This window comes from Lepidochelys olivacea, assembly GCF_965140295.1.
Source record: "Lepidochelys olivacea isolate rLepOli2 genome assembly, chromosome: 2".
Taxonomy (NCBI): domain Eukaryota; kingdom Metazoa; phylum Chordata; order Testudines; family Cheloniidae; genus Lepidochelys; species Lepidochelys olivacea.
Window position 1 is genome coordinate 233231320 of NC_140412.1, and position 21709 is coordinate 233253028.

A 21709-nucleotide genomic window follows, 5' to 3' on the forward strand; every position below is an offset into this window, starting at 1 on the left:
AGAAGCACTAGGACTGGCCATGGCAAGTGGGCTCCATTTTCTGGCACAACTGTAGTTGAGCAGCTGTCTGTGATTAAACTAGCCTTACACATCTGCTCTCAATGCTATATGTCCCTGCCAGCCTGCAATGCACTCCAATCTTAGTAAAGTGGAGGATAGATAGCTCCTAGAGTCCTGGAGAAGGTGGGCAGGAAGGGAAGGCTGCAGGTTAAGGTGCTCTGGAGTCTCACCCTCACCTAAAACACATGTAGAGATCATGTCTGGAAGGGATGGGGAGCAGTACAGGAGGAGAGATGTCTCTGCCTTACCATGTTGCCCATTAGTTAGGCTGGTATGAAGGGGAAAGGGAGGGCTGATTCTCCCTCCAAAACCTCCATCCCCTTTGCTGTCTGTCACTGTTTTGTGCCCTGAGACCCATTATTCTGCAGTAGCTGCCCCCCTCTCTGCCCTATCATGGAGGTCCAGTTTAAGATGTTTCCAAGATGCTGATCACCAGTATTGGGATAAACATGAGTGAGAACCCCAGGAGATGGCTGGTGGACCCTGATAGCCTGGATGCAGAAGGGGAAATGTTAAGTCTGTGCAAACTGAGGTACACATGTGTACCATCATTCCTCTTTGCAGTGGGAGGATGAGAGGATTTGGAGTTGGCTGAATTGCAGGGGTTAGGTTGAAGGGCTCAACCCTGAATATTGTTTATTTGGCATGAGGTCATTTAATGCGGCATTGGACCTACGTAAATGTTTGGTATTCCCATTAAAATTAAAAGGTAATAAATGTGTGCTTCCTGCTTAAAATTCATTTCAGTATTAGTGTTTCATTCACCTGTGAGTCCTGGCCTAAGCTTTTTTGGGTCACCAGCTGTCTTTGCTTTTTCCTGGACAAAGACCTCTGTAAAGGTCTGAAGACAACATAAGGCTGAATTAGAAAACACTAAAACATCAACCTACCTATTTTTTTCCAATATGTAACAATACTAAGTCCAACCATCTTATCCAAATGACAGAATGGATTTGACACCTACTTTATTACCTTCCTCTTACTCACAAATTAAAAGAAAACTTAAAATAAAGTGACGATTCTGGCTCAGGTTGCAGACATTCTGAGAAAAGTGTGTGTTTGTGCGTGTGTGTGGAAAATGTACAATATGCATGAGCATGACAATGAAAACCTGAAAGGCAGAGAGGAAATAAAAAGATGAATGAATGTAAGGATAACAATAGGAGGAAACCAACCAGGAAGAGTTTAACAACAAAAGACAGTATATTGGAACAAAATACATTAAAGTAAGAATGGCCATACAGGTTCAGACCAATGATCCATTGATCCCAGTATCCTGTCTTCCAACAGTGACCAGTGCCAGATGCTTCAGAGAGAATGAATAGAACAGGGCAAATATCTTTCTTCATATGGAAGCTCTTCCATAACCCTAATCATTTTTATTGTCATTCTCTGTACTTTTTCTGATTCTAATATCTTTTTTGAGATGCAGTGACCAGAACTGCATGCAGTATTCAAGGAGTGGGCATACCATGGATTTATATAGTGGCATTATGATATGAATTAAATGAATCCAATACCAGATGGCAACTAAGATCATTTTACAGAAGAATCCTCAGAATCAAAACAAAACTGGGTAAAGTTTTAAAAAAAATCCTGCTGATTTAAATAAAAAAAGACAGTACATCAGAACAAAACGAGAGCTGAAATGAAAGCCTCACTGAGATATAGTAAATTGGAAGATAATTAAAATAAAAACTGAAAGACGCAAAAGAATATTGGAAAGTGAAATGAAAACATTTCGGGATCAAAACAAGATGGAAGGAAACTTCCATAAAAGATAACTACAATAGAGGAGGAAGAACCTTAAGGAAAAGACTCTCTGAACTATAAAGAAAACAAAATGTGGATGCCCAAACTACTGAATGAAACAAGAACTGAAAGAGAGATAGTAGCAGTGAATCATGACTATTTAACTCTTCCTATGGTGGGGTTTTGGATTTTCTAATTTGAAACACAAGAGCAGCAGATTCTCCAATTTCAAGCTCAGTGGCACAAATGGGTGATACAAAATGGAAGGGATCAAAATAATGGGAATATCACGGTAGTAGCACCACCATGACTAAAACGGTACGTCTTCTGATAGCTGAGTATACTAGCACTTTGTAATACTATCACATGGGCTTCTATGGTCACTTTCTGGCCCATCATGAAAGAGCCTGGATTATTTTTTTAATAATAATTTATTCTAATGCATAATTTGTTCCAGGTGCTGGGGGTGGGGGGAGAATCTCATAAGTGAAGGCAGCTGTAGTCTCCCTATCTCAACTCTGAACTTCCATACTCTAAAAGGTTTAGATTACTTGTAATTTTAATCCAACTCAGAATTTCCTGGATGTTATACTTTGTTTACTATAACTAATGGTTTTAAAGGGAAATACACACACAAATCACTGACACATGCCTGCAACTTTAACTTAATCTTACCAAGTTTTTGTGTGAGATTAATAAATAAAACAATAATTAATGGAACAGTTAGGGGAAGAAACATAAAACCAGATTCTGTGCTACAGAGAGAGGAGCCAAATGTAGTTTGAAGGCATCTTTGTTCTGCTCATATTCTGGGCTGTTGTAGTTGCTGAAATGTAAGTTACTGTCCCAGGTGCCTACGTGCTGGAGTGAGGGCATTATAGCTACTCCAATTCCTGATTACCTCAGCGCCACCCCCTTATGCCCAGGCTTACAAAAGAGGGTGATGTAGGGAGAATTCTCCCTTGGCAGCTTGCAGTTCATTTACAGGCTTTACAGCCCTTATATGTTGACAGAGTGGTATACAGATGCCATGCAGTTCTTGCGGCAAATGGTGGCTGCAACCAATTAGGCCACTCCCAACCACAGGCCACTCTTTGAATCTACTCTAATTCATGGCCACAAAGTAACATTTCTGGAAGCCCCTAAGTGACACAGGTGCTTAAGTCCCATTTCTGAAAGTGATTTAGGAGACTAAATCACTTTTGAAAATGGGCCTGAAGCATCCATGTCACTTAGGTATTCCTGAAAATATTACCAACTACGTAGTCTCCTGCCCACCCAGATACAGAATGCTGGCTCAGACCACAAGCCAGCATGCTCTTCCCTTGTAGAGAGATCTAGAGCATTTTTGGCCAAACCTCGGCAGTCCATCTACATGCATCATTGTCTTGTGGAATTACTGAATTCATCCCTCCCTGAGATTGAGCCACAGTTTAAAGATGCCTGCACAAAAGCTGCAACATGCCTGGTTCTGTGACAAAGAAACCAGACAAATATAACAGCCTTAAAACCAAATCGAAAAGACATGTCATATACTAGTGAAGACAACTGATATCCACAGTAACCACAATAATGAGAAAAGTAGCGGTAATTCACTTAGCACTACTTCTCAGCACACTGAAGAGGAAAATGTGAGCTGACGACAGCAAGGGAAGCCGAATGGCCCCTGCACTCTCCATCCCTTAAGAAAAGGGAAGTTCCCAATGCCCCTTAAGGGAAAGCTATCAAGCAGCTCAATAAATATTTGGATTGTAATTGGCAAGAAGAGTGGAGCTCCTGGCATCCCTCTAAGATTTCCAAGCAAAGATGTCCTGGAGAATCACTATATGAAGGAGGCGGCAGGAAGGTCAGGACTGGGTAGAAAGGTTTCTTTGACTCTGACAAATTATTTTTTCTTTTAACACTGATTTTTAATTTCAGACTGTATAAACCCAACATATTGTTACGCTGGGGGTTGAGTGAAACCTCATTGAAGTTAGTGGATGTAACAGCAGCCCTTCATGCAGGACAAACATAAAAAAGCAATTAAGCTCCTGTGTGGTATAGATAGATGAAACAATAAGAGCCGCTACTCAAAACACAGACCACATGCAAGCCTGGAGGAGTTCAATCTTGTGGTCAGAGGAGTCTTCCCTGGGGTCTGAATGTAAATGCATGGGACTGGGTGTTGTTTGATGGAGCCATGTGTGTGACGGAGAAGGGGAAGAAACACCAGAGAAGGCAGCAAGGAAGCTTTCATAGCATGATTTTGAGAAAAAAAAATTAAGGAGTCAGCTGTTGGGTGGAAAGAGGCTTGGAACAGTGAAAAAAGACACTGTCTCCTATTGTTTGTTTCATACTCTGTTCAGGGACACAGAATTTTACATACATTCTTTGAAAACAAACAGGACTGCATCAAAGAAATACCTGCCTCAGGCATCGGTGTATCCCCCAAATGGAAACAATCTGAAAGATCCCGAATACTGGCTAACCACTCAGGTCAAAAGGGGTAAATATACCTTACTACAATACATTGATCTTAACAGGGTCCTTCTCAACACATCCTCATCGAGTCCTGGCCCCTCATCCTGGCTCCACAGATCTGTGAGCCATTAGTGATTATCTCTGAGAACTCCTGGAGGATGGGAGAGATCCCAGAGGACTACACAAAGGGCAAATATGTATCTATTAAAAAATGGGAATAAGGACAACCAAGGGAATTGCAGACCAGTCAGCTTAACTTTGGTACCCAGAAAGATAATGAAGGAAAAATAATCAATTTGTAAGCACCTAGATGATGATAAGGTGATAAGTAACAGTCAATGTGGATTTTTCAAGAACAAAATCATGTCAAACCAACCTAATATGTTTCTTTGACAGGGTAACAAGCCTAGTGGATGGAGGGAAGCCGAAGACGTAATATAGCTCGACGTTAGTAAGACTTCTGATACTGTCTTACATGACCTTTTCATAAGCAAAGTAGAGAAATACAGCCTAGATTAACTAACAAAGTGGGCACATAACTGGTTGGAAAAGCGTACTCAGAGAGTAGTTATCAATGGTTCACAATCAAGTAGGAAGGGCATACTGAGTGGGGTCCAGCAGGAATCTGTTCTGGGTCTGGGTCTAGTCAATATCTTCATAAACGGTTTGGATAATGGCATAGAGAGTACACTTATAAAGTTTGCAGATGATACCAAACTGGAAGGGGTTGTAAGTGCTTTGAAGGACAGAATTAGAATTCAAAATGATCTTGACAAACTGAAGAAATGGTCTGAAATAAACAGCTTGAAATGCGATATGGACAAAAGCAAATTATTACACTTAGGCACAAATAATAAATTGCACCAATACAAAATGGGAAATGACTGCATAGGAAGAAGTACTGCAGAAAAGGATATGGGGGGTAATAGTGAATCACCAGCTAAATATGAGTCAATAATGCAATATTGTTGCAAAAGACTTAAATTGAAGAATTGTGTCCAGTTCTGGGCATCACACTTCAAGAAAGCTGTGGACAAATTGGAGAAAGTCCAGGGGAAAGCAACAAAAATGATTACAGGTATAGAAAACATGACCTATGAGGAAACGGGAGGGATAGCTCAGTGGTTTGAGCATTGGCCTGCTAAACCCAGGGTTGTGAGTTCAATCTGTGAAGGGGCCATTTAGGGATCTGGGGCAAAAATTGGGGATTGGTCCTGCTTTGAGCAGGGGGTTGGACTAAATGATCCTGATATTCCATGACTTCTATTCTAAGACTGAAGAAATTGGGTTTGGTTAGTCAGCAGAAGAGAAGACTGAAGGGGGACATGATAACAGTCTTTAAGGATGTAAAAGGTTGTTATAAAGAGGAGGGTGACAAATCATTCTCCTTAGCCACTGAGGATAGGAAAGTAGTAATGTCCTTAAATTGCAGCAAAGGAGATTTAGATGTTAGGAAAAACTTCCTAACTGTAAAGGTAGTAAAGCACTGGAACAAATAACATCAGGTGGTTATAGAATCTCAGTCATTGGAGGAACAGGTTAGACAAACACCTGTCAGGGATGGTCTAGATAATATTTAGTCCTGACTCAGAGCAGAGGACTGATGACCTATCAAGATCCATTTAAGTCCTGTATTTCTATGATTCTATGATAACAATGAATTTTGAAATAGACACAGAAACAAAGAATGTTAATAGCAAAGCAACCAATAAGATACACACCCTACTTACTATTCTCAGCCTGAGATTCAGGAGATAAGGGCTCAGTTCCCAGTTTTCACTGACTTCCTGTGTGACCTCAGACAAGTCAACTTATCTCTCTGAGCCCCAGTCCCCCATCTGAACATAGGAGATAACACTATTTTCCTTCTCCCATCCTTAGTCTGCCTTGTCTAGCCATTGTGGGCAGGACTATCACTTACTACGTATACGTACAGCCCCTAGCATAATAGGGCTCTGATCTTAGTTGAGAGCTCTAGGCACTATGACAACAATACTGTAATGTACTGCACTAAAAGGTGTCAGGCTCTAAGTGTGCCTTCTGCAGTTTACAATGAAAATGCTGGTACCCTTCTAATACTAAATTAAAACAAAGAATCCTAAATTATGAATTGGTGGCAGTACCTCTATATTAACATCCTATAACAGTTTTAAAAGATATTTAAAACAACTTTCATTTTTAATGCCCATATTTTTCAAAGTTAATATTGGCTGTCTCTACCATTCTACAATTTTTTAAATTCTAGAACATATTGTTTTTAAACTTTTAAAATGCACAAATAGAGTCTAATACACACTGCAGTTTAATTGGAGATGGGTCTGACCCACAAAATTTGGATCATGATCCAAAATTCTCAAAGTTCAAGAACCAGTATTTTGCTTCTGGCCTATATCTAATGTTGACAGAAAGTGAGCAAATGGAAGAATATACATTTCACACTTATTTTGTGGTAGAATTCCATGCAAACAACAAGAAAGTACCTTCTCTGAACAAAGTTATGTATATTTCCTCAAAAAGGCAAAATTGCTGGCAGAAGCATGAAGCCAAGGTATCAGTATGTTCTGATAAGCAAGTCTTTTCATATGGCAAATTGAGAATAGAACAGAAAGTGACACTAGGTACAGACAATTCACATTAAACTTTTTAAAGATCCAAAAAATCATTCTCAGAGATCTTCTATTTATTTTACAACCCTGTATACCATATGATCCATCAGCAAAGGTATTTATATTTGTGGTATGAGTTTGTACTAATGAAAACAACTTTTGCACAATATTCTGATACAAAACTGTACAGTAGAAAAATATCAGATTACAATCCTAGTTTCTAAATGTAGTTTCTGAATATCTTATTTTCAGATCTATAGCATATGAGAGCCCAGGAAAGGTTTCTTATCTAAGAAAGGTCTCAGTCTTTCTTCTTTTCCTTTCATGGTATCAAAAAAGAGCCTACCACATACAGATATTTACTATGGTAATGGTGAGATCCGGTCACTAAGACCCTCAACTGTTATTATAAGGCTGATTTGCTCATTGGAAATCACAAGTAGGTTCAAGCAGCTTAGTTAATTTGCATATTTTCTCATTTACACTGTGCACTCCCATTATTCAAAAAGAGAGAAAACCAGTTTGGTGAGTTTTGTTAGAACAAAAGGAGTCTTCATTTCATTATGGCAAATGGCAGTTACTCAAGCTTTCAGATTATTACAGTTCAATTCCCAAAGGTGATGAGGTGGGGAATAGAAAGATGGCATGCAAATAAGTATGGAAGCTTGAAAAGCTTCTTGTGCCTCCCCATGGACCAAGTTCAGTGCAAGTATTTCAAAAGCTCACACGGGTCTAATGTTTTATGCATAAATAAGGTTCATTCAGTTAATATTGGCCTGTGAGATTTGAACACAGTGTGACAATGTTATTAGTGGGGGGAAAAGTGGGACTCCATGGATACCTCCTTCATCAGATGGCCTTGTTAATTCACTGCAGTAAGAAAGGCTAGGGTTTGTCTCAGAACCATCTGACTTTTCATCTCCCAAACTCATGCCAAAAGTACTGGTGGAATGGAAATGCTGTTTATTATAACGTCTTGCTTTTTCTACAAAGGGGAAAAGAATACTGCAGTAAACAGTTAGCTGACAGAAGAGCAAAACAGAACAAAACAAACAACACAGCAAATGATTTATGTAACAACAGCTTGAAGGTGAACTTTCTTCATTTGCACATTCATTTGGAACATCACTGGTTCAAAAAAGTTTGACTAGGACTTGAGTGGTTTGTATCCTGCCTCAAATGGTACAAAGAAGGTGCAGAAAGGAGGCCCAGGTGCAGAGATCCTAGGAAAAAACAGGCTGAAAAATGGAGCAGAGAAGAAAGATGGAAAAAAGCTGCAATTGAAAAATAAAGGCATTATTCCACCCCGATATATACAAAAGTCTCTCAGATTAAAAAAAAAACGGGCACATTTGCTTTTAAATTGGATCATTGTTGGAAAAAAACATGGCTTTAAATCACATGGGAAAAGGCCTGATATTCAAACTTATTCAAGCACAAACTCCATAAAATTGCTTGAGAAGTCTGCAAAGCCTCACACATGAAAGTGAGTGACCCATCTGTAAATTAAATGCTATTCTTTTTATAGACTCAATATACAAGTGATTCTAGACAATTTATATTGATTTTCAGTCCTTTAATTACTTAGCCCCAGATGGAAGGAGAGAGGGTGGAGAAAGTACTGTTTGGAAATATCAGTTTTTTCCCCCCAAATGTGGAAAACTTTGAGGAAGATTGATGTGAAAGAGAGCAAGAAATTTGGTGAGATAAATAATTTCTAACCAAAATTTCTATTTTTTACTAGGGTAGTGAATGCAACAAAAGGTGGCTGCATTTGCCTTTATTCTCTATAACTCATATGTGATCAGCTGACATGATGATTATTTCTATTACTATAATTAAGTTTCCATAAATGTTTCCCATAAAAAAAAATGATTTTCTGGGATTTATAACTCAGTCAAGATAATTTTGTTCTAGCCTTTAACTTGCCTTATAGTCTCTCTGCCTAATAACACATTTTCTTTTGTAATTTTCATACAACATCAATTTGGAAACAGAAGTGTCCGCTAAAATGGCCATCTTTTTTTTTCACAGCAAGATAAATATAGTCTAGCTCACTGTATAGGTTAGGAGTTTAGCATCCTGACACGTCAGTAGTCACCACTGTATTTTAATTTTATGTATATTTTTAAAGAAGAAATTTAAAGATTTCAAATAGTGTGGCTGTAGGGCATGAAGGAAGCTTATGAAAATGTCGAGGATGCTTATAAAATGTGCTTATACTTCATCGATAGTCTCCTGGTAAACTGCATTGTAAAACTGATTTGGATTCAAACAAGAAATCTGGCCAGCTACTAGGACCTGACTCAAAGCCTACTAAAGACAACTGGAATGTTTCCAGTGGCTGTAATGGGCTTTAGATTAGGTCTCCTTAGCCTCTAATATGGTGTTTTAGGATCTTTATGGTTAGGTATTTTGAAAAAATAAAAACATAAAAATAGCAAAGAAAGATAATTTTAACCAGTTTTACACTTGGAAGAATCTATTTTAAATACATTTTTAATATTTAAAGAATTCCAAGCTTAAGAGCTCAAAAGACCAAGGGTGAAATCCCAGTCCTGCTGAAGTCAATGGCAAAACTGCCAGTTGTTTTCCATCACTAAATGTGAATTATTGTTAATAAACTGTCTGCAAATCAGCTTAAGTTCTTCTTTAAAAAACAAAAAACACACTCTTGACCACCCCTGCTTTCTTTATTAAGGTGAGTGGAAATACTTTTTAATCAAATTCAAAACGCTCTTTAAGCCCCTACCACTAGTAGAAAACAAGGCAATAATGGAACTCAGGCCATAATATTTGTTGCCTGTTTTTTCCCCTTTCCCCTAACCTCTGTCTACTTATCTGTCTATCCTCAGATTGTGCGCTACCTAAGAGCAGAGACTGGCCTTTCTTGAATGTTTGGAAAGCATAAAGCGCATTGCAGGTGCTTCTGTAAATAAACAAATGACGGGTGCAAGCAAATATAATACATTGTAACCCATAAACAAAAACTGCACAAGACCATGAAATTTATTTTATGAATCAAATCCTCCTGTATCTTTGAAGTTTTAGTGAAATCCAGTTATCTGGAAATCAGGACAAGAGACTTCACTACTATTGGACTTACTATGGTTTTAACTGTAACTGAAAACAGTAATTCTAGTTTAAGATAAATGCCTTCACTGTTTCTTAGTGGTGTGTGAGAATATAGTTATAATTTCCTTTAATACACTCATTTTAAAAGTAGAATGGTTGTAAAATGAAAAAATACAACATATGGCTGTCATATTGACCTGAAAAATTGATACAACAGCTTCATTAAAAAGCGGATTTGGGGAAAACTCAAGATAGAAGCAATACCAGAAAGTATATGCAGACTCCTAGACTGAATACTGTCTTCCAGAGGATCAATGTCGAAGATGGAGCCAGGATCTGTGCGCCAGACTTTGAGGTCTTTTCCCAAAAGAAAGAAATGATAAGACAGACAAGAAGTGAAGGAAATAAAAGCATGAGAACAAGAAGTTTTAAAATGACAGGGATTGCCTTGATCTAGACATTAATGGAAAGATCTAGACATTCCTAGACAAGAAAGCATTTGTTTCTTAGGGCACAGGCCACATCTTATCCCATATTATCCCAAAGCACTGCTGGACCACAACTTATTAATTTAGTAACAATTTTAACCATAAGGCTTTTCCTCAAAATTCTATACAGAAATCATTACAAACTTTGCAGTTCACCACCCTTTATTGGATAGCTTAGAATAGAGGTCTACAGATTAAAAGGTTACATTTTATATGAAGACTTCATTTATAAACAATGTATGGAAGATTAAAATGATTAAAAGCTGTTTTACTAAATGACTACTCAATAGTTATAGAGTTCCACAGATCAAAAGGTTGCTTATAATCATGTATATATAACCATCTATAAAACCTTCTGTCGATAGGCTTACCCCAATCTGTAAAATGTACTGCTTGTGGCTGTAACATGCTTATCGAATCTACTAATCATTTCAAAAATCAAATCTTGATACTAAGTGTGACCAAGTAAAACATGGATCTATCAGATAACAGAGAAAAAGGCAAATTGTACATTCATTCATTCATGTCTTCTTGCTAGACAAGCCATCTGCAGGATCTAGTGGATCCCAATATGCTGGATGAGATTAAATGAATTTGGCCCTGTTGCTGTTGGGGAGTGGAATCAGGCTAATTTATAAGTCGGTAGGTGAAGCAGTCCCTGGGGACCCCAAATATGTGGCATCCCAAGTGTTTTATTGGATTGCTTATGCCAGATCCCTGCAACTGGTGTCACAGCAAGAGCAGGCACAGCCAAAAAAACAAGGTCCACAGCCTGGGGCTGGATTCATTGTGTGCGCTACGTGTTATCTGCTACAGCCTTGCGCTCTAGCATAGTACTAGCTCCTGCAGACAAGATGAATGGAAAGCCAATGTACGGTCATTTAGCCCTAGCAATGACCATTTGAACATCTATGTAAAGCACAAACAGGCTTGAAGGAGGAAGTGAATTGGTGAGTCCCCTATTTTTCACACTTTACTGTGCATTTCTAAATAAAAAACATGAAAACTACGTAAGGACTTCAGTATACAAACCATTTAATTATTACATTGATTTTGTGCTCCTGTGTAGTCTGCAACAATGTATATAGAACAAGAACCTTGCAACTCACTTCATCAGCTGGGGCACTTCAGCTTCATTGTGGCCTCTTTCCAACTGAAAATATTGCTGTTGGGTGTTTACCTATATGAGCTGCAAAGACCCCCTTTACTTCACCAGTCCATAGACAGATCAGAATTTGGTGGCTGGGGCTGTGAAATAGCCCATTTATTTCAATGGTTTTGGACTGTCCTATTATGCGTAACATAAAATTCCATTTTCTAGAGCAGAGTTGTTAATTTTGGCATTGTTCAGGCACTGGAAAAAGTTGTTAGGGCCCCACTGATTACACTTAGAGAGCCCACCAAATAGGTTCTAATAAGGAAGTGTTACTCCCTACCTGAATGAACATTTATCAGTTAGGGTTAACTTAAAGAGAGTCATGGCTGGTATCTTCTTTGACCCTGCAATCTTTTCCAGGTGCCAAGGACATCCCCTGAAGAAGGAGTTCTTTGATTCTGTTTAAGCAAGTCTATATGATTGCAGGTCACTTGAGAAAGACATTAACTGAAATATTAGTAAATGTAAAGCTCTCAAGTTTGTCATGGGCTATTTCTGTTAAATAATTGTTGTTTTTTGCTTTCACTTTTTGAAAAAAAAGATGTTTCTTTATTTTTTCTTTTATTAAAGGACTTCTACTTGACAAATCGTACAGAAGTGCTAACTTTTTCACAATAAGTTATTTATAAGCGGGGAAGTTTATGTTCTGAGAGATGAGCTCAGTTATGAGTGACTGGAGTACATGCCACTGAGCCCTTCTGTCATACTCATGGTTGCATAAGTGAATTACACATACACAAAACAAAAATAAAGCTTACAATGCAGCACTGGCTGGGTTTTAAAACGTGTGCTGAATAAGATGTTTTGAACCACACGTATGTGTGAGCTCTTCTACTCCTAGCTGACTACCTTGCTTCTAGATTTGGAAGTCAGGTGGTTGTTCTGGCTTTGGGGTCTCCATGGCAGGTCAATGATTCCTCTGACTAGGTTGTGTTGCCCTAGTACCAGGATGTGCAAGGCCTTCACAGTCTGGAAAGCTATCTTCCACTGAGTAGAGCTCTGTCACTCCCCGTTATAAAATTCTCTATGATAGAAGGCCATGTCTTCTTAGTCTCCATTCAATTCTATCATAAATTACCCTTGTTATTAGGTAAAGAAGTCTCTAGAATGAACACCTTGGGGATTCTTGTGGCCTGTATTTGTGCCAGGCAGAGCAGATGAGAAAATAGGATAACCAGAAAGAGAAAAATGAATAAAGCAAGGTTCTCTTCCCCTTTCTCATTACATTTTTGCTAACTTTTAGGATTTAGATTTTCTTTTTTCAGTTTGAGCAAATATTAGTTGATATGAAAATTCAGAGAGCCCAGCTGAACTTAAGACTTCAAAATGTTATGGCCCAGAGAGCTACTGTGTCCATTTCCTTCTCTCTGACCACTTATGGCCTTAACCTGAACAATCCTTTAGAGCAGCTGTTCTTGAGCTGTGGCCTACCTGAAGAGCTACTGGCAAGCCAGAGAATGAGATGTTGTCAGAACAGTGCAAAATGCTAGGACCAAGTGTACCACTCTTATGCAGCATTCCCAAGACATTATAGGTAGGGAGGGGAGGTGATTGATGAAGGGGGTCCTTTCCTTATGAACTGATCTGCAGAATTTAAATCTTGGAGAACCATTGCGTTAGAGGGATACACATTTATTCAAACTGAAGAACACTGTAGCCCTAGATCTCTCTTGAACAGTGATGCCAGTTACATCAATGTTCAAGTTAAAGAAAAACTGCATTGACTATTTATAGCATCTTACAAAGTTAGGTAGCAAATGAGAACATATCCCCCCAGCTTCTAGAAATACCTTACTGTTTCAGATCTTCATAATATTAATAGGTTTCAGAGTAGCAGCCGTGTTAGTCTGTATTTGCAAAAAGAAAAGGAGTACTTGTGGCACCTTAGAGACTAACCAATTTATTTGAGCATAAGCTTTTGTGAGCTACAGCTCACTTTAGTCTCTAAGGTGCGACAAGTACTCCTTTTCTTTTTGCATAATATTAATGATTTAATTAGAAGCTGCCATTGTACTGATACTTCAGTACAAGTTTCACACTGGAAAATGCAGACTAGGAATGAAAGCATTGACTACTATTTGAATTCATAGGAGAGGTGGTTCTACTTCTAAATAAAAAAATAGAATTTATACCTTAAAACAAATGACTGCCTCCCCATGCATTCCAAGGGTGAAGCTGAATTCTCTCAGGGCTAACCTACAGCAGACTGTCAATAGCAGTTTTCTACTGGATTATTTATTTGCATTAAATATGATAAAGTCTCAAATATAATAATTTACTCTTTGTAGTTAGATGTAGTGATTAGAATACCTTTTATATTACTCTGCAATTTTCCTCTTCTTATGGCTTTGTAAAGCTAGTATCTAGTTTTTCATTTTAACATTTGATTACTTAATGTTCTCATTACTTTGAAGCTGATAAGGTTGATTACAATTACCCATTCTGCCTGACAATTATTCTCTGAAACCCCAATTCTGACCCTTAATTTTAATTTAAAAGAAAAAAAACTCACAAAATAATGAATTGAGGAAGAGTGTATAGTGACTAATAAGGTAAGCTAATGATATTTAACACCATCATCACAATGGGAGGCAAGTAAAATGAAAAAAGGGGATATTTTTCTTGGTTATAAGGAGAAGGAGAAGCAGAGCCTTTTATCTTCACACAGATCTCTGGACAGCAACATTATTTAAGAACTTACCAACAATTATTCCGGGTCTTCTATCCATTTCAACTATATGTGGATGCACTCCCTTATATGCAGCATCACTCACAACCTGGGTGTTTTTTCTCACCCGTTCTGTCACAGGATCATCCACCACTGGTGTAAAACCTCTGCCCTTTGTCTTCTCAAAATCTTCATGATATTTCACCTGGAAAAGAATAGGAATGTTTTTACCCCCAGCAGTGACTGATATTAACCCATCTGAATTACGCTAAAATTAGCAAACACTATTTCATAATGAGCAATTTTATTCCTTGATTTTTGCACCATAATAATATCATAGAAACAAGAGATGGAAAAGACCTGACTGGTGGTCCAGTCCATCTCCTTGATATGCTTTCATTACATACTTGTTACCATTTAAAAAAAAACAGCACTACTCTTTCCATCATGCATTAACTCAAGCTCCTGAGCGTCTTCATGCAATGATGCTGACCGATATATCTAACCATGCAAACATCCCTGTGATATTAGGACAGAGTTCTTAAGCATCTTTTAAAAGGTAATTTAATTCATTAGGAATTTTGCTGACATGCACAGTTTTATATAAAAGATATACTCCCTCCTCTGACTTTTCTTGTTAAGCACCAGTTGGTTGTATAAAGATAGAAATTATGGGCAATTAAGCTGTTCCTATGCAGCCTGCTTTCCAAAAAGGGACAGAAGAGTAGAAAAAATATTACATACCAATCCTTGGAACAAAACTGATATGAGTAAGTGTTATAAAGGCAGTATCCCCGATTATGCATTATTTTATTTTTTAAAAAGACTATTAATCAGTGATGTTTTTAATATGTATATACACACATACACACACACACACACTCAACACAATTAATTTCAAGACTCAAGTCACACACAATCCAGGAACATGCACAGGCACAAAGTGGTGTGTGTCACCTAATCCAGTCAAACTGTGGGATGCTCAAACAGTGAGGAACAGCCTGAATTTTTTTTTTTAAAAGCCAGACAATCAACTGTTAGAAAGCCATTTATTAGTATTTTGACAATATTCATTACATTCATATGCAGTTAGCAACCCCTCTCTCCCTTGAATGGCATAAGAGAAAACAGTTTCCATACTTTAGTACAGTGTTTAATTAGTTACCTAGATTAATGACGGGTAAACGCCAATGTACAGTCAAGTGTCATTCCTTAGTATAGTCTAGTTATTTGAAGAATGTACCCTACCATTGAGATGTTGTTTTGTGTTTTTCTGACATGCCTTAGCTCAGGTGTGTCAAGAATCACACTAGGTCTACCTTTCATCTGCTTCTGATCACTGCTGTACTTGACCTGCAAAACAGCAACGACAGTACACATGAAGCATTCATTTACATTGAAAGACACAGCAAATATGAATCCTCACAATAATGGCATTTCCAAATCATTTTATACTTTTTCCATTCCCTCCTCTTTCACAGCTGTTGTTTGTTTGTTTTTTAAATCTAGCCTGCAGATAGAGCAGGGGACTTGAAATGGCAAATGGACACATTCATTCCATTGGCCACTCATTCAAAAAGTCAGTAGTGCCTGAAAGTCAAACTTCTTGACTGTTCAGTGGCATATGTGAAATAGGTCATGACTAACTTCTTACTAGACAAAGTGAACATTACAAAAAATACCATCATAACTGGCTCTCTTAAAAGTATTAGCGTTTGTGCTCAGAACTGAATATGGAGACTGAACTACCAGATCTTCCCGAGATAATTCCTATATCTTTCCTCCAGCAGAGATAGAGCATGGTGTAAGAACCAGAGAATTGATCCCCTTATATTCAGGAGATCCTCTCGGGGCTGCATATGCCAGTTCTATGCCCAGACTTTGCCAGAAGTGCAGGTGCAAAATGGCTGCAACACATCTGAGGATCATCTTGGTACATTTAGAGAATGAGCATTTATGCCCTATGTGTTGCGTGTGCATCAGTCACCATTACTATCTACAATGTTACCTTGTGCCTAATTAATATTGCTGTGGTATTCTATATACATAGCATACTGAATGCCAGGGATACCACAGTAACATTAATTACTTGCAAATAGCAATTGTCAAGTTTTTAATACAGCAAATGTAACTGTTTCTAGTTGGAAAGAGGGAGTCAATTAGCATAGACTTCTGTGTCATTCCAGTAGACTGGAGTACTTTCACTAATGGACACACTCATCTTAGTCTTCATTTCTGAACCATAACATGCAGATTGCACGCAAATATATATCATGTTAGATATATCCATGCACTTACACTCAAAGGTATCTCCTCTCAAAGCATGTGTACAAATCTATTATAATATGCTTTTATACTGAGAGGATAATAAAATATAAGCCCAACTATTCAGCAGATGAATGAATTTAGTATTTTATGTCTGTTTAATAATCCTTGAGCAATCCACAGTATAAACTACAGCATAGTCTCTAAAGATTTATTACGCCATGGTTGTTTTAAATAAATGTGCTTTAACAGTATACAATAAAAATTTGAAGTGTAACTGTCTTTCTTGATACCAACATATTTATCTTGCATCATATAATTACTGCCAGTGCATTTCATTACATCTCTGAGCCACTGCTCATTAGTATGGCCGAGCATTTAACAAGGCAATTTTGGGGAAGTCTTTGTAAAAAAGATCTTAGTTTGCAGGAATAATGATAAAAATAATTAAAACTCACGAGTACATTTTTGTGATAAAGAAATTAAATATCTCAGAACCAGGTATCTAAATTACATTTGTTCTTACATTTTAAGGGCATCTTGTGGACACTTGGATCAACAGTTATTGTTCCTTTGCCTCTTACGTAGTCTCTCTGACAGACCCAACCTCCTTTACTCTTTCTCCGATAAACACTATCTAAGTTTTAGGATGTTCTTTACTATCACCTCTTGTCCAATACCTGCTCTAGATGAAATCCTGACATCCGTGAAGTTAATTAGAGTTCTGCCACTGGTGTCTCTGGGGCCAGGATTTCACCCCTTGTGTTCTGGTGCTTGTTGCCTTGTTCCCTGCATGTTGCCTGACTGGTTGTTTCTGTCTCTATGCCACTTTGGCTAATTCCCTGCTCTCTAATAGCCTCATCTAAAGTTTATTCAAATGTTTACTCATTCATCTGTTCTCTCAAACACTTAGAAAACTTCATAATGATAAAAAAGTTAATGGCCAGTTAAAAACAGAAACAAAAAAACTTGAACATAATGAATCATGAAATTCAAGACAAATATACAGCCTTACTCATTGATATTAAGGCAATAGGATCCCTTTTGGACCAGTCATCTCTGATATGGACAAAGCACAACACAATGCAACATGGAACAGAAACCCATGTTCAAGTTTCCATGGTTTGAATCACAAAAAGCTGAACTTGCACTGAGTTTAGAATTCTCATTCTTTTTTTCCTTTACCCTTGGGGAACGGATAGCTCAGTGGTCTGAGCACTGGCCTGCTAAACCCAGGATTGTGAGTTCAATCCTTGTGGGGGCCATTTAGGGATCTAAGGCAAAAATTGGGGACTGGTCCTGCTTTGAGCAGGGGGTTGGACTAGATGACCTCCTGAGGTCCCTTCTAACCTTGAGATTCTATGACTAAGTTTACTTCTGAAGCTTGGTAACAAGAGACTAAGATTACTCAAACAGAATTCAGATTGACATAGGACAACTTTCTCCTTGTATAGCACTGCCCCAGATATCCACTTACGTTTTGTGTAATAGTAATTATGGGAAGCATGGGTAATTTTGTTGCCCCTGGTGGTACGTGCAGTATATATTTTCAAAGATTAAGAATTCACCTTCAAACGAATGATGCAATGGGATGCATTTATCACATCAAATCTAAATTGAAAAGCATACCATTGTTATGAAAATAAACAGCAAAAAGATTCAAACAACTTGCCGAGCTGATATTGTCTTGATTCTTCTTGACTCTCTCCATCTCAGGAGTGACACTCACAGAAGTAGCTTTGGCAGGCTGCCCTTTATAGTGAACCTATTATTTCACATAATAAAAATGGTATATACAATTTCAATAAAATGATGTTACATTACATTAAAACATGATTTAAAAGATCATCCGGGAAACAAATCAAAGGATAAACTGCATTTGAAATTTATTAAGGCTTATAAAACTTGATTCTTGAAAAATAACCTTGAATTCTTCCTATAGATTTTTATTATTTATGTACTTGTGTGTACATACACACAGAAACACTCTGTACACCAATTAATAACTTGGCATTTACCATACTAAAGTTTACCGTATTTATGGTACTCCCTCCACTTAGAATGGGGCATACCACAAATACTGCAGAACATTCAATTAGAGCAAGTGGTAATTGTCAAGATTTTAATGGCACCCACTGTATAAAAAAAACCCAAACCAACGAACCCATAGATCACATAAAGGATACATCCATGTTCCAAATTGTATTCACTATTTCCATTGCTGATTATCCAGGGGTTATGGAGTACACAGGGGAGTATGACAGAGAGCACAAGGGAACAGAGAATTTAAATCAATTGTCAAAATCACACGTCTATTTAAATGCATGTTGCATTTTTTTAATTAAAGTAAGTACACATCTAAAGGTAATGCATTAAACTCATGCATGTTCAGTGTTGTACCAATGTGCAAAAGGGGCAAACGGTGACCTGAGAAACTATAGGCTAGTTAGCCTAATATCAACCCTGGGCAAAATCATGGTGAAGATGATGTGCAACACAATCAGTAAAGAATTAAAACTTGGTAGAATAATTAATGCCAATCAGCATGGATTTATAGAAAACAGGTTTGCCAAACAAACTTATTATTTTTTGATGAGATCACAGATTTGGTTGATAAAGGTAACTGTTTTGATATAATATACTTATACTTCTGTAAGGTATGTGATTTAGTCCTAGATGACATTCTGATAAAAAATATTAGCACTATACAAAATCAATGTAGCCTATATTAAATGAATTAAAAACTGATTAACAGAGAAATCGCAAAAAATAATTGTAAATGGGGATTCATCATCCAATGGGGATGTTTCTACTGTGGTCCTTAGGGAACCTGTTCTTGGCCCAAAGCTGTTCAATACTTTTATTACCAAAGATCTGGAAGAAAATATAAAATCATTACTGATTAAATCTGCATATTACATACAAAATGGTGGAATGGTGAACAATGATGTGGACAAGTCAGTTGTACAGACTGACCTGGATCATTTGGTAAGATCTAATTTGAATAATGTTCATTTTAACACAACCAAATACATGGTCATACATCTAGGAACAAAGAGTGTTCCAGATGGGGGAGCTGTAAATTGGAAAGCAGGTATTCTAAAAATGACATAGGGGTCATGATAGATAACCAGCTGAACATGAGCACCTAGAGCAATGCCATAATGAAATGGCATTGATCCTTAGATATATAAGTAGGGGGAAATCAAGTTGGATTAGGAAGGCAGTTTACTTCTGTATACAGCATTAGTAAAACCATTACTGGAATACTATATCTGGTGATCACACTTCAAAAAGGATGTTGAAAACCTGAAAAGGGTTCAGAAAAGTGCTACAAGAATGATTAGAGGTCTGGAAATCAAAAAATAATAGCAAGAGACTAAAGAAGATAAATCTATTTAGTTTATCCAAGAAAAGGTTAAAAGTGACTTGATCATAGGCTGCAAGTACCTACACACAGGGAAGATATTTCTGATAACAGACAGCTCTTTAATCTAGTAGAAAAAAGTATAAGAAGATCTAAAGCTAGATGAAGATGAAGCTAGATACATTCAGACTAGAAATAAGGCACAGATTTTTAACAGAGAGAGCTACTAACCATATATATAACAACAATTTATATATGGATGTGGTGGATTTTCTGTCACTTGAAATCTTTAACTGAAGACTGGTTGCCTGACTAAAAGATATGCCCTAGATCAAAGAGAAGTTATGGGCTTGATGCAGAAATACCTGTGTGAGGTTCTTTGTCTTGTGTTATGCAGGAGGTCAGACCAGAGGATCAAAACAGTCCCTTCTGGTCTTAAAATCTATGAATCTATGAAATCAGCTAACTTCTAGAAGGTGAGGATGGATACTTTGGCTAAAGGTATAAATTGAGGGAAATTGGAGCCAAACACACTCACATTTCCTCATTGCCTTTGCTGCAGTCACCTTTGATTTAGTTGGCTCTAACCCTCAAAATCTCTGGGTGGGAATCCCACTGCATGAGCAGCTCCATTATGTCACACTCCCTTTGGGAGTCCAGCTGAGCAGGGTGGCCAGCTTGTTTTTGAAGGCAGATCAGAAAGGATGAAAACAGTGCTTCAGGAATGTGAGGATGGTGAAGTATGCTAACTAAATGCCCTGCTTTACGCATCTTTCTGCCCAGCAGTAGAATTTTGAGGTGGTCTTTTTTGTCATTGGATACCAGTTTGGGGCAGCTTTTTGAGGGGAAGGAAGGGGGACAAAGGAGGGATTAATTGGAGTCCACACTTAATTGTTTTATAGAAATCTATAGATCAGATGATTATGTGAGGGAAAAAATTAAATTAAATTAAAAATTAAAGCAACTTCCCAAGCTGACAATTTCTTGATTCTTCTTGACTCTTTCCATCTCAGGGGTGACAGTCACCGGTGTAGCTTTGCAACGCTGCTCTTTGTACTGAACCTGGTAAACAGGGTATTAGAAATTATACAGAGAGCTCCAAGTAACAAAAGTATTGTGCTCTGTTAATAGAAATTAAAGAATAATGTAAAGCAATTTACTAGAAAATATCATTAATCAATGAACATACACTTCTATCCAAATGGTACTTAATCCTGATCCTTTTGCAAATTCTCAAATTCACATATCAAGTGTATAATGTTATTTTGATATGAGTAGGTAATTCCCATTAACGTTAATCAAAGCTCAACACTGAGAGAAGATTATATAGTTAAATCGTTAAATAGTCTTTTTGACAAAGTAGAATTAATGCAAACATCATGGATTTATTCACTTAGAACCAAGACATTCAATAAAACAGAGAAAATACAGTATAATGAAAGTAATGAATAAGGGTCGCACATTGCTAATATTCTTCTGGTTTTCCTTAACTCTCCTTATTTCTGGGGGATCCGAAATTGCTGTGGCATGCTTCATTTCTTCTTTGTATTTTATCTGAACAATGGATATTTAAAAAATAGTTACTAACTTAAAGGAGACCTAGAAAAGCCCAACAAACATTTTGTAATCCTTCTCCTATGGGTAATGCACAATTAGACCTTACATAGCCATATTACAGATTGGAACTACAAAATTTTAAAGAATAATCATATTTATTATTTTTCTAAACAGTAATCATTCGGATTCCTGGTCCACATGGGTGGGATCAGATCTTACGGAACCCAGCACAGGGCTCATGTGGCAGCCCTG

At 37.5% G+C, this 21709-nt stretch overlaps 1 protein-coding gene across 4 annotated transcripts in view; it reads right to left on the reverse strand.

The window, feature by feature from the left end:
• NEBL (nebulette) overlaps positions 1–21709 on the reverse strand; it is a gene marked incomplete at its 5' end in the record, with an annotated part of 406620 nt that overhangs the window by 26723 nt on the left and 358188 nt on the right. The window contains 7 exons of one of the 4 annotated variants that reach the window (XM_084619775.1): positions 7723–7866; positions 10221–10313; positions 14302–14473; positions 15517–15621; positions 18206–18297; positions 20869–20962; positions 21362–21454. In XM_084619775.1, coding sequence (XP_084475901.1) covers positions 7723–7866; positions 10221–10313; positions 14302–14473; positions 15517–15621; positions 18206–18297; positions 20869–20962; positions 21362–21454 — 793 coding nt within the window. The remainder of the gene's footprint in view (positions 1–7722; positions 7867–10220; positions 10314–14301; positions 14474–15516; positions 15622–18205; positions 18298–20868; positions 20963–21361; positions 21455–21709) is intronic. The other 3 variants (XM_084619776.1, XM_084619777.1, XM_084619778.1) reach the window with 3 other exon arrangements.